At 44.8% G+C, this 13,645-nt stretch overlaps 1 protein-coding gene across 1 annotated transcript in view; it reads right to left on the reverse strand.

The window, feature by feature from the left end:
• tmprss15 (transmembrane serine protease 15) overlaps positions 1-12,674 on the reverse strand; it is a 53,716-nt gene extending 41,042 nt beyond the window's left edge. The window contains exons 1-8 of the mRNA XM_085290129.1: positions 12,607-12,674; positions 11,970-12,082; positions 11,767-11,891; positions 11,540-11,607; positions 11,288-11,430; positions 6,227-6,355; positions 6,034-6,153; positions 5,340-5,445 (exon numbers count right to left, since the gene is read on the reverse strand). Of these exons, the coding sequence (XP_085146255.1) occupies positions 5,340-5,445; positions 6,034-6,153; positions 6,227-6,355; positions 11,288-11,430; positions 11,540-11,607; positions 11,767-11,891; positions 11,970-12,081 (803 nt within the window). The 5' untranslated portion in view covers position 12,082; positions 12,607-12,674. The remainder of the gene's footprint in view (positions 1-5,339; positions 5,446-6,033; positions 6,154-6,226; positions 6,356-11,287; positions 11,431-11,539; positions 11,608-11,766; positions 11,892-11,969; positions 12,083-12,606) is intronic.
• Between the last annotated feature and the right edge of the window lie 971 nt (positions 12,675-13,645).

The following is a 13,645-nucleotide window of genomic DNA, read 5'->3' on the forward strand; positions in this document are numbered from 1 at the left end:
AGAAGAAAGTTTTACAATATTTACAATTTACTACAAAAATTTACAAATTAACTTAGGAAATTACAGTAAAGAATGTGCAAATAGCAGAAGAGATTATAAAGATAAGGATTATAAATTATAGGAATTATAGGATTATAGGAAATGTGTGGTGGTGCGTGTGGTGACATGTGTGAGAGTCCAGTCTTATAGTGACGTGTTTGGGAGAGTCCAGTCCTACACCTGGTTCAGGGCCCGAATAGCCTGGGGGAAGAAGCTCCTCCTCATTCTCTCTGTTTTGGCCTTAAGGGAGCGGAAGCGCTTCCCAGACCTCAACAGTGAGAAGAGCCCATTGTTGGGATGGGAGAGGTCCATCATAATCTTCCTAGCTTTGGACTTGCACCGCTTGGTGTAGATGGACAGCAGGTCAGGGAGCTCTGATTGAATGATGCGTTCGGCCGAGCGCACCACCCTTTGCAGATCTCGTCTGTCCTGCTTGGTGCTGTTCCCAAACCAAACCATATATCATTGTGATGTTGTTTATTCTATTACTCTTGTTCTCTTCTGCTTGTTTTCTTTTTTCTTTCTCAACAGGTGATCCAGGTGATCGATAGATGCATTTTTTTTCTCTGCCCATTCTGTTGGTTTTTGTTTTTTGCCCTTCTCCCCCGCCCCTCTTCTCAGCTGTTTCTCTTTCCCTCTTTCTTTCTCCCCAGTCAAGTCTGTCCCGTATTCAGCAAGTGAAAATAAAATAAACAATAAAAAGTGAATCAAATGGACCATTACGGCAAGGCTGGGATGGTCAATTTGGTAAAGTAAATCCGTTGGGCATCTTTCTTTGCCTTTAGACAACAATTCTGATGCAAAAGAGCCAAACGGGACAGGCAAAAAAAAAAAAAGAAAAAAGAAAAAGAAAAACTAGTTCATGCATTTATTACTTCCAGGCTGGACGACTGTAATTCATTATTATCAGGATGTCCTAAAAACTCCCTGAAAAGCCTTCAGCTAATCCAAAATGCTGCAGCAAGAGTCCTGACAGGGACTAGAAAGAGAGAGCAGATTTCTCCTGTTTTGGCTTCCTGTTAAATCCAGAATTCAAAATCCTGCTCCTCACATACAAGGTCTTAAATAATCAGGCCCCATCTTATCTTAATGACCTTGTAGTACCATATCACCCTATTAGAGCACTTCGCTCTCGCTCTGCAGGCCTACTTGTTGTTCCTAGAGTATTTAAAAGTAGAATGGGAGGCAGAGCCTTCAGTTTTCAGGCCCCTCTTCTGTGGAACCAGCTTCCAGTTTGGATTCAGGAGACAGACAGTATCTCTACTTTCAAGATTAGGCTTCAAACTTTCCTTTTTGCTAAAGCATATAGTTAGGGCTGGACCAGGTGACCCTGAATCCTCCCTTAGTTATGCTGCAATAGACGTAGGCTGCCGGGGATTCCCATCATGCATTGAGTTTTTCCTTTCCAGTCACCTTTCTCACTCACTATGTGTTAACAGACCTCTCTGCATTGAATCATATCTGTTATTAACCTCTGTCTCTCTTCCACAGCATGTCTTTATCCTGTCTTCCTTCTTTCACCCCAACCAATCACAGCAGATGGCCCCGCCCCTCCCTGAGCCTGGTTCTGCTGGAGGTTTCTTCCTGTTAAAAGGGAGTTTTTCCTTCCCACTGTTGTCAAAGTGCTGCTCATAGGGGGTCATATGATTGTTGGGTTTTTCTCTGTATCTATGAAGCGCCTTGAGGCGACTTTTGTTGTGATTTGGTGCTATATAAATAAAATTGAATTGAATTATCCCAGTTTTAATCTCTTTACATTTCCTACCAGTACATTTTAGAATTTATTTTAAAAATGTAATCCTTGGAGTTCAAGCTCCAGCCTGTATTTCTGAACTTCAAGGACCCTACATCTCTTGCAGTTTTAGATCTTCCAGTCAGAAACTGTTACAAGGTGTGAAAAAAAGTCATTATCAGCAGAGGTTTCAGGTAAAACCATTGTGAGACCCTGCCTCACCCTATCATGAAACTTATGATAGTGTCTGGGATGGCATCTCAAAACCGGATTGTAGGAGGCAGACCTCTTTCAATCCATCTGTCTTCTCTGTCCAAAATCTTTTCCTGTTGATGTGGCTCTTCTATCTTGTGACTGTTTGGTTTCTCCAATGTAGAGTTCTGAGCATTCCTCGCTGCACTGCACATACACTGTGTTGTTAGGTTTGTGTTTGGGATGAACCAGTTTGTGTCTGAGTGTGTGGCTAGGTCTGAAGTACAGTGGGATGTCGTGCTTGGAGAAGACTCTCCTGAGTTTCTCTGATAAACTTGCTACATCAGGGATGATGATGTTGTTCTGTTTGTCCTTCTGATCCTCCCTCGTTGGTGTCTGATGTTCTTTTCTGTGCATCATTGCTGATTTGAATGCCTTGGAATGCCTTGCCTCAAGGCTTAGAGTGAACATTTTCTGCCCGGTGGTGTAGGGTCCTGATTATTCCAAGTTTGTGTTCCAGAGGGTGGTGGGAGTCAAAGAGGAGGCACTAGTCTGTGTGTGGGCTTCCGGTAAACTTCGGTGTTGAGGTTTCCATTCTCCTCAATGTGCATGGCACAGTCCAGAAACAGCAATCAGTTATCCTTTGTGTCTCACCTGGTGAACTTTATGTTTTTATCCACTGAGTTGATGTGAGCAGTGAAGGATTCCACTTCTTGGGTTTTGATTTTGACCCAGGTTTAAAAGGGAGTTTTTCCTTCCCACTGTCACTGAAATGCTTGCTCATAGGGGGTCATATGTTTGTTGGGTTTTTCTCTGTATGTATTATTGTAGGGTCTAACTTACAATATAAAGTGCCTTGAGGTGACTGTTGCTGTGATTTGGTGCTGTATAAATAAAGATAAATTTCATTGAAAAAGTTGATTTGAATAAGGGCTCGGAAATGTTGTAGGTGGCTGAGTTTATACTGGTAGAAATGGGTCTGAGTGGGACTCCTTTGTGGAGCTTCAACTTACATGTTATAGCATAGTATGTAGGGTGGCTGTTGGAATTTATTTTTTTATCTTTAAGGCTAATATCTAACAATTAGCATCCCATATTTTGTGCTTTTCCCCCCCACTGCACACAGTGTATAGTAGAATAGTTTTGGAATCATTCTCATACTAACAGACAGGGAGAGGGCCATTCTTTGGGCCATAAACCTACTGAAATACGCTCTACTCCCATTCTTTAACTGTACAGGCATGACCGGATGACAAGAGGTGGTTGTCATGGTAATGGGAGTGTTGCCTGTAGAATGGTCATCTCAAAATAAGGAGATGTCGGGAAAGTTGCAGAAGAAGAAACATGAGCCGACATCAGACCTAAGGCCACCCTCAACTCTTTTGATCAACCATGTTAACACTTTGTTTTTTTGACCTGCAATAAAAAGTGTTTACTGCATGGGGGCGGCAGCTTTTTGTCTCTGAGCCAGAGAGGACATCCATGGCTCCATGTAAAACAATTTAAAATTCTAACAATTTTCATACTAAGTTGTGAAAATAATTGGAGCATATTTTTCTTCGCTATCATAAAAAGCCTAACACGGTCAATGCCTTTATCTTCTTCAAGTTGTTGTAGGCAACTGATGACTGTCTTTTTGTGGGATGCTGTTTTAAGGCTTCATAGGTATGTTTGTCACTGGGGAGTGTAGTATTTTCTGTGTGATTATCAGATTTGTTTGGTGCACCTCCCACGCTCAGGGAAGTGACAGCCTTCTTTTCTTGAATTGTGAAGTTAGACAGAGGAATTATTGCAGTGGAGAGAGTAGCTGAAACCTTCATCGTGATTTGCTCTGTTCAGGTTGTGTTCATTTATTATTCCCTATGGTTTGATGAGATCCACTCTGACCAACTGTTTTTGTTTGCAGTGTATAACATTTCCAAAGTTGCCCTTCTTTTCCTTTAATGTCTTGGACCATCCAAGCCTTGATCCGAACTCTTCCACGGCATGCATTTTTTATTTCTCTTTGATATTTGGGCATATTGGGACCCGATGAATGTAAAAACAAAGAATTACCAGATGTTTTTTTTACCTTGTTTGTGTTTTTAAGAAAAATAAGAGCCACATATGAGGATATTCGTTTAAAATTTTGATAGAACAGTAGCAGTATAATGTCCTCGTAACCAAAATGTGATATCCACATATGTGGACGCCAGGTCCTAGGAGGTTAAAAAAGTAGGGGAGGAGTGTTTTAAGGCTGATTTATCTTGTTCTGGAGTACATCTATTTGTTAGGTGTGGCTGTGTGCAGACAGGAATAGGACCCAAGGTGCAGACTCCGGAGACAGTCGTGAACTCAAAAAGGCTTTAATTTGGTACTCAAAATATAACATAACTGAAAAAACTCAAAACAAACTTAAACTGGAGGAATGACAGAACACACAGCTAGGAAAACGGTAGATCGCGACACGGACACAGAGAAACACTGGGCTTAAATACACAGAGGGAGCAATCAGGGAATGGGTAACAGGAGGGAAACACAGCTGGGACAAATCAGAACTGACGAGACCAAAGAAGCGTAAACTGAACACACTGAGATAAGACACAGACCTTCAAAGTAAAACAGGAAACGCATAACACAGACTGAACAAAGACACAGACTCACATGCAGGCACTACAAAGGGAACAGAGACGTGGGAACAGGGCAGACACAAACACTGACTGAACACGGGGATATAGGAACTTAAGATACACATAGACGCGAACTAGACAAGGGGATGCAGGTGATAGGGGAGACAGAGCAACTAAAGACGACAGAGACATAAGCCATAAGACAGAACTCAAAGAAACCAAAAACTAGAAATTATAAATAATAACATAAACTCAAAAACCCTGGGTCGACGACCCAGGCATCCTAACACTATTGTGAAATGGGCCTGTCTTATCCTTTTTCTGAAACCTGACTGAAACTTTTCAAATAAGCCATTCCTCTGCAAATGACCTGTTAGCAATTACCCTTTCAAGAATGTTTGATATGAAAGGAAGGTTGGAGGTTGGCCTGTAATTAGCTAATAATTATAATTGGTATAATTGCCGGGTCTGGAGATGGTTTTTTTAAGTAACGGTTTAACTACTGCCAACTTGAAGGCCTGTGGTACATAACCGATTATTAGAGATAGGTTGATCATATTTAAGATTGAAGAATTAATTAATGGCAGGACTTCTCTGAGACCCAGACCGAGGACATGCTGGAGAGATTGTATGTGTCGGCTGGCCTGAGAACGCCTCGGTGTGTGTTACAATGTGTGTGTTACAGTGCGTGTTACAAAGTGCGTTATAGAGTGTGCGTTATAGTGTGTGTTACAGAGTGTGTTACAGTGTGTGTATACCAGTCTAACCTGATGATCCAGCGACAGAAGCTGCTGCTGTTGTATTTGTCTGCCTTTGATGAACTGAACAACCCGCTCGGGCCCCTCAGCACAAACTGTCCGTCACATGCTGTTGCTATAAAGACAAGAGTGATGACATCATCACAGGAAGTTAAATGTTTTTAATGAACACTGTGCCCAACCACGTCTATCCCATGTGTACTGTGCCCAACCACGTCTATCCCATGTGTACAGGAAAGCATTTGTGGAGATGTTTCTTTAAGAGAGCTTCTGCTTGTGCTGTTTACTGTTTGGGATTAAACTGGGTAGTTTCAATCAGAGAGCCATGGTTACAGTGTAACAGCACAGTCTATTCTACGCTCTGGAAACAAGTGGACCTTTTACATCAACACAACAGACACTAAACTGACCAAAGAGACAGCAAACACAGGAAAAGTGCCCAGTGACATACTGATGAGTTATACACAGCTGCTGTTATTAAACCAGTGAGGCAACCTGGTCTCAGAGCTAAAGCACAGGAGGCGCTGATGGTCTTTATAACAGCGCTCTGAATGCACCACAGCAAAGCCCAGTGCTACTCATCCTCCTGATCATCTCCAGACCATCACACAGACACACACACTCACTCTCAGTGATTCTGCACAGGAGCTCTACAGGTAAACCTCACCACAAACGTCAGATATAAAGAGAAATCGTCACTGACCACAGAGAGCATCAGTTTCATCAGAGGCATCAGGACAGTCGTCCACTCCATCACATAGCTGACTAGTCAGAATACACGTCATCTCATCAGCACAGGAAGTTTGATAAGGGCCACACGTTCCTACAGACATGAGCAGAAAAATGTTAAAATGTCTGCATGAACATCTGGAAGGATGCAGCTGAAGGGGCATCACCTCCTGTAGGGTTGATGCTGGTCCCTGCAGAGGCTGTTGTTCCAGATGTTCGAGATGCAGTTATAGCTGCAGATGTTGTTGCTGCAGATGTTGTTCCAGATGCAGATGTTGTTTCAGATGCCGTTATTTCTGTAGATGTTGTTCCAGATGGAAAAGAATAAAATACAATAGAATAGCACTGTATTGCCAACAAAATTATGGTTGCTCCACACTAATTGTGCTGGAGTAAAGTATAAATAGGAGACAGGAGAAATATATTCTATCAAGAGAAAGGCACACATTGCAGAACAAAGTGCGTGGAAGCAGCATGGAGAAAAGACTTCGACTGAGTACCAAGTCTGTGTGTGTTTCCTGAGTGATGAGGGTTACACAGACCAAATTCAAATCAAATTCAAATTTTATTTGTCACACACACACAACCATACACAGTATGACATGGGGGTGAAATGCTTGTAGCTGTACAATGCCCGACCATTAAATGACAGAAGAAAAGTTTTACAATATTTACAATTTACAGGTTACTACAGAATTTACAAATTAACTTAGGAATTTACAGTAAAGAATGTGCAAATAGCAGAAGAGATTATAAAGATTATAAATTATAGGAATTATAGGATTATAGGAAATGTGTGGTGGTGCGTGTGGTGACGTGTGTGAGAGTCCAGTCTTATAGTGACGTGTTTGGGAGAGTCCAGTCCTACACCTGGTTCAGGCCCCGAATAGCCTGGGGGAAGAAGCTCCTCCTCATTCTCTCTGTTTTGGCCTTAAGCGCTTCCCAGACCTCAACAGTGAGAAGAGTCCATTGTTGGGATGGGAGAGGTCCATCATAATCTTCCTAGCTTTGGACTTGCACCGCTTGGTGTAGATGGACAGCAGGTCAGGGAGCTCTGATTGAATGATGCGTTCGGCCGAGCGTACCACCCTTTGCAGATCTCGTCTGTCCTGCTTGGTGCTGTTCCCAAACCAGGTGCAGATGTTTGCCGTCAGGATGCTCTTGATGGTGCAGGAGTAGAAGTTCTTGAGCACCTTCAGTGGCAGATGGAAGTCTCTAAGTCTTCTGAGGAAGAAGAGACGCTGACGGGCTTTCTTAACCAGGGTGTTGATGTGACAGGACCATGACAGGTCCTGAGTGATGTGGACACCCAGGTATCGGAAACTGTCCACTCTCTCCACTGGCGTGCCACTGATGATGAGGGGTTTGTAATTCCTCGCCTGCTTTGTAGTGAAGTCCACGATCAGCTCCTTAGTCTTGCTGATGTTTAGGAGGAGGTTATTCTCCTGGCACCAGGTCTCCAGGTTCCTAATCTCCTCCAGGTAGGCCGTCTCGATGTTGTCGGAGATCAGGCCCACAACAGCAGTGTCGTCAGCAAACTTGACAATGGAGGTGGTGTCGGATGTGGCTACACAGTCATAAGTGTACAGTGAGTACAGCAGGGGGCTTAAAACACAGCCCTGAGGAACTCCAGTGCTGAGTGAGATGGAGGGGGAGACTTGTTTTCCCACCCTCACTGATTGGGGTCTGTCTGTGAGGAAGTTGAGGATCCACTGACACAGTGATGAGCTGAGTCCTAGATCTGTCAACTTGGTGAAAAGCTTAGAGGGGATTATTGTGTTGAATGCTGAACTGTAGTCCACGAACAGCATCCTAACATAATTCCCTCTGCCAGTGTCCAGGTGACTCAGGGATGTGTGGAGCAGGTGAGATATGGCATCGTCTGTGGAACGATTAGTCCGGTAAGCAAACTGAAGTGAGTCGATGGTGGCAGGAAGTGAAGAAGTGATGTGATCTCTCATCAGTCTTTCAAAACACTTCATCACAATTGAAGTCAGTGCTACTGGACGGTAGTCATTGTGGCAAGCGGGCTGTTGTTTCTTTGGAACAGGAACAATAATGGACTGTTTGAAGCACGTGGGAACCACAGCTTGGGCCAGGGAGAGGTTGAAGATCTCCGTGAACACCGGTGCTAGTTGATCAGCGCAGGCTCTAAGGACCCGGCCAGGGATTGCATCTGGTCCTGCTGCCTTCCTGGTGTTCACCCTCCTGAAGGTGTTCCTCACGTCATGCTCTGTGATGACGAATGCATTTTCTTCACTGGTGCACTCCGACCATGGCTCAGATCGGTGGTGGGTTTGACAGGGGTGCGGTGTGGGGAGGTAGTGCTTGTTAACAGTCTGAATGGCTCAGGGTAAGAAGCTATTTGAGTCTGGCGGTGTGGGACTTGACTGACATGAGGCACCAACCGGAGGGCAGTGGGTCAAACAGGTGGTAGACGGGGTGTGAGGGGTCACCTCTGATGGCCCTGGTTTTCCTGAGAAAGGAGGCTCTGGGGTGTTTGAGGGCAGCCAGGGAATTTTTAGGCAGTGTTATGACCCTCTGCACTACCTTTCTGTTCTCAGTCGAGGCCACTGAGTACCAAACACCAGGCAGGAGGAGAGCATGCTCTCCACTGAGGAGCAGAAGGCCAGCAGCAGCTCCTGGTTATTCTTCCTCGGGACACGGAGGAGGTGCAGCTGCTGCTGGGCCTTCTTCACCAGGGCGATGGTGTTGTGGGTCCAGGTGAGATCGGCAGGGAAGTGGGTGCCCAGAAACCTGAAGGTTCAATTTAATTGTATTTATACAGCGCCAACTCACAATACCAGTCGCCTCAAGGCACTTTATATTGTAAGGTAGACCCTACAATAATAAATACAGAGAGTTTGAAGTTTGCAGCTGCTGTTGGGTGTTGGGGGGGCTCTGGGCGTTGTATTGTATTTAGTGAGGGCTTGGATGCCTCTCCACCCTGGCAGAGGTTGTTATCAGTCAGGAAGCACTTGTCATCCACAGTTTTCAGTTAGGATAAACCCAGATGACTTGGTCGCTGTTACATTTTCTAAACAACACTTCATGGAGAAGAACAGACCAAGTGAAGGTCTCCAGGTCCTGCTCCTGAGATCATCATCTGGCCATGATTTAATGACCTGGGTGCTGGGAGAAGTCTGTTTCCTGAGGGGGGTGTAGGCAGGGATGAGGAGCAGAGAGAGGTGGTCAGATTGTCCCACGTGGGGAGGGATGTCGCTCTGTAGGCTTTGTTGCTCTGCATTGCTTCGTAGATGCAGATGTTGTGTTGTCAGGGCTCTCTGTAGAGACAGTCAGAGCTTTACTCTGAAATCACTTTGTTTGAATGTGAATCAGAACCTGGTTCAAAGTCTAATTTGAGCAGCTGAAGAGGAATAACCCATGACTCAGGAGGAATAAACACATGAAGCCGTCCCCACCAGACTGAGACTTTTCTCTGCAGAATCCCGAACATGAACCTGTGAGAACCTGTGAGAACCTGTGCAGGTGAGTCGTGCTGTCAGTGTTTTAGTTTAATGTGTCTGAATGTGAACATGGGTACAGCATTATTACCCTTCCTGTGAGAAATGTTGGGTGGGGGGGGGTGGAGCCTATCACAGCTGTCACAGGGAAGGAAGCAGGTCATAACAATCCACTGCATAATAATCATCATTAAAAAAAGTAAACTTAAAGTTAACCTTCAGTTATTTACTGGTAAAAAAACAATAAAATAATCCTTATTGGAGACATGTGTGTCAGGTTTGTTTGGGTTAAAGTATGATGGATATCATCTCAGTGGAAGCATCACAGGGCGGGTGCCAAGCACGCTGAAGTCTCCAGTACAATAAAAAATATTGGTATTATACAAACTAATGACATAAACAAAAACATCAGCAAACATCACTCACACGTGTCCCGTTTAACTCGCTGTTGGGTTGTTTTTGTTGCCTTAAAGCTCAGACCTGCACAGGTTCTGTTTTTATCTTTTATGTTCAGCACGTTGAGTGTTTGCATCTCTACTTTCAAGATTAGGCTTCAAACTTTCCTTTTTGCTAAAGCATATAGTTAGGGCTGGACCAGGTGACCCTGAATCCTCCCTTAGTTATGCTGCAATAGACGTAGGCTGCCGGGGATTCCCATGATGCATTGAGTTTTTCCTTTCCAGTCACCTTTCTCACTCACTATGTGTTAACAGACCTCTCTGCATTGAATCATATCTGTTATTAACCTCTGTCTCTCTTCCACAGCATGTCTTTATCCTGTCTTCCTTCTCTCACCCCAACCAATCACAGCAGATGGCCCCGCCCCTCCCTGAGCCTGGTTCTGCTGGAGGTTTCTTCCTGTTAAAAGGGAGTTTTTCCTTCCCACTGTCGCCAAAGTGCTGCTCATAGGGGGTCATATGATTGTTGGGCTTTTCTCTGTATCTATTTTTGTACAATCTACTGTACAATATAAAGCACCTTGAGGCGACTGTTGTTGTGATTTGGCGCTATATAAATAAAATTGAATTGAAAATTGAATTGAATTGAAATTGAGTGTGATGGAATAAAACTGATATGAAATGTTTGGAGGTCTGTGAAACCACCAGAACATGTAAACTTAGGCTTCACATCTTTCACCTCCAAATTAACAGCTGTTATCTCTGTGACATCACACTGTCATGGTTTCGGCTGTGTGGCAGCCAGGAATTGGACCCAAACGCAAACTCACGGGGACACGGGGGATAAACTCAAAAAGCACAGCTTTATTGCTGGAAAAACAGTTCATAAGTTATAGAAAACTAAACTGGGAAAAACTAAATATAACGCTCACCAGAAAACACAGGGAGAATCACACACAGCATGAGGGAGATGTGGACATAAATACACAGTGGGTTAACGAGGGAAGTGGGAGCACACGGGGAACACAGCTGACACAGATAATCGTAACGAGACAGGGCAGGAGGGAACACAACATGAGGCATACTGACGAGAGACTGTCAAAGTAAAACAGGAAGTACACAGAGGTTCAGACAGGAGGAGAGAGAGAGAGCACAGACATAATGGGCTGGGGAAAACATTGAATGAAACACAAGGAGGGGAGACGAGGGCTCACAGATACAGAGGGGCAGACAGGGGGTAAAAGTCACAAGGGGAAATCAACATTAGGAACAACTTAACAGAGCAAATGAAGAACAAAATACAAGAATACATGAAAACTAAGAATGCTGGGCCAGCATGGCCCAGGATCATGACACACACACTCACCTGTGATGCTGATACTCTTTGTGTCGATAACCAAAACTCCACCTTCGATCCCCTGAAGCCCTGCCCCCAGCTGCTGCTCCGCCTCCTTCACATCAATCAGCTGACTGAACCGGAGGGAGAAGGTCACGACCACGCTGCCCCGACTGACGACACAGATCAATAACGAGCATCAATAAACTCGTCATCAGATTTATTAACAGCAGATTAAAGGAACTGATCGATAAAATCAGTTGGGTTGATCAGACATCTGACCTGAAGTCCTGAATCCAACACGACTCATACAGCTGCTGGAGCTCGCTGGTGCTGAACGCCTCAGACACCTGCCGACCAATCAGAGGTGTGTGTTACTTTTCAAGCTAAAACACAATAGCTGCTCCATGAACCTGCTGTCTTTCCACAATACACGCCACTGGCATCTGATTTTTCAGGAAAAAACCGACTGACAACTGTTTTTTCAAAATAAAAGCCTGGGGTCTGACCAGCTGCTGCACGTCGTAGGCCAGAGATTTGAACTGCGGGCTGCTGGAGTTCTTCAACTCTTCGGAGAACACGGCTCCCTCCACGATCGCCATCCGTCCCATCAGCTGCACGGGCTTGGTGGCGCCTTTGCACACAAACAGGAACATCATCGTTATAAAACTTCTGGAGTGATCAGCTGGTTCAAAGCAGACTGCGAGTTTACCTTTGGGCTTCAGGCTCAGCGATGAGACCACGGCCAGGCCAATGCAACAGATGAGCAGAAGTGACGAAACGACGATGAGGAGAATCTCCAGAGATAACAGGCGCCTCTTCATCCTGCATGATCGATACACAATCAATACTCGATCAAACCTATCGATATAATGCCCACCAGGTCACGAGCCACCTCTCTGAGCTCAAGTGTTTCACACTAAAAATGAAGACTTTCCTTTCAAATTAAAACTCCTGCATTTGTCCGCAGACTCACACAGAACCATATTATTCCCACCGTGTACACACAGGAAACACAGAAAACAGAGTAGTGCGCTGCGGCCTGGCCCACAGGATATTACAGCATACATATTTATACACAGAATAAGCTGCATATAACCTGTGCTGCTGTCTGCTGATGGGTTTTATCGTTTTAAACTTCCTGGTTCAGGCTCTCTGGTGTTATCAGCTGCCGTGTTCACTGTTTGAATGAGTGACGCTGTGACTCATTCAACTAAATTCACACTGACAGTAAAGACCGAGATCTGTGTCTGCTACTCTTTGTGCGTAGTACATGTCAGAAACACAGATTCATGGGTATGAAGTTCCCGCGGTCACATTTTAAACTGTTTAGAGGTAAAAGATCTCACCTGCTGCAGACCTCAGATCAGCTGCTCCTTCTCTTTTTCTTCAGGCGTGCAATGACTCGGAATCACAGTGAACGTCTGACTGTAAATCTGATCTGTGATCAGCTTTTATCCAGCTGGAAATGACTAATGACTCATTATCAATACGACAGCTGATAATTAATGATCAACAACACGGGTGCTGTTTGGAGTGCAGAGCCAAAGGAGAAAACACACACACACACTCTCACACACACACACACACACACACGCACTCTCACACACACACACACACACACACACTCTCACACACACACACACACACGCACGCACGCACACACACACACACTCTCACACACACACACACACACACACAAGCACAGTCTCACACACACAGACACACACACGCTCACACACACACACACACACGCACGCGCACACACACACGCACAGTCTCACACACACACGCTCACACACGCACGCACGCACACACACACGCACGCACACACACACACGCACAGTCTCACACACACATGCTCACACACACACACACAAAGAGTGTGACCTCTGCTAACCCTGGACTCAGGCATTCTAGGTTATTACTGTACTCCGGTTCTCTGAAGCAGAGGGGCTGCTGTGGACCTTTACAGCTTCCACAGGCCTCAGGCGAACAACATGAACCTGCAACATGATCAGTGAAGAACAGAGCTTCATTAGTGAGACCCTGTCTGTAGGTGGATGAGATGAAATGGAAGAAACAGTCCTGAAACAGTCCTGAAACAGCTAATAACATAAGAAAAACAGTTTGTGTGTCCATTGTAAGAGAAAGAAGAATGATGTTAATAAAGGCACAACACAAAGGAGGCACTGCAGCATGAATCAGGCTTTGGAAGAGGCCAAAAGAGGCTCTGCACACCAACACCTGAAGTAGCTGGATGCTACCTAGCTGACTTCACAGCTGACCAGGAGAAGAGAGGTCAACTAACTCTGACACAGCACCACAAAGAGCCAAAGGTCACAAACCAATGACAGGAAGAAGTTCATGCAGAGATCTGACTTTAAT

Source organism: Mchenga conophoros, linkage group LG10 (assembly GCF_057382185.1).
Source record: "Mchenga conophoros isolate Kocher_MC1m ecotype Shallow Benthic linkage group LG10, M_conophoros_male_GT1.1, whole genome shotgun sequence".
NCBI classification, from domain to species: domain Eukaryota; kingdom Metazoa; phylum Chordata; class Actinopteri; order Cichliformes; family Cichlidae; genus Mchenga; species Mchenga conophoros.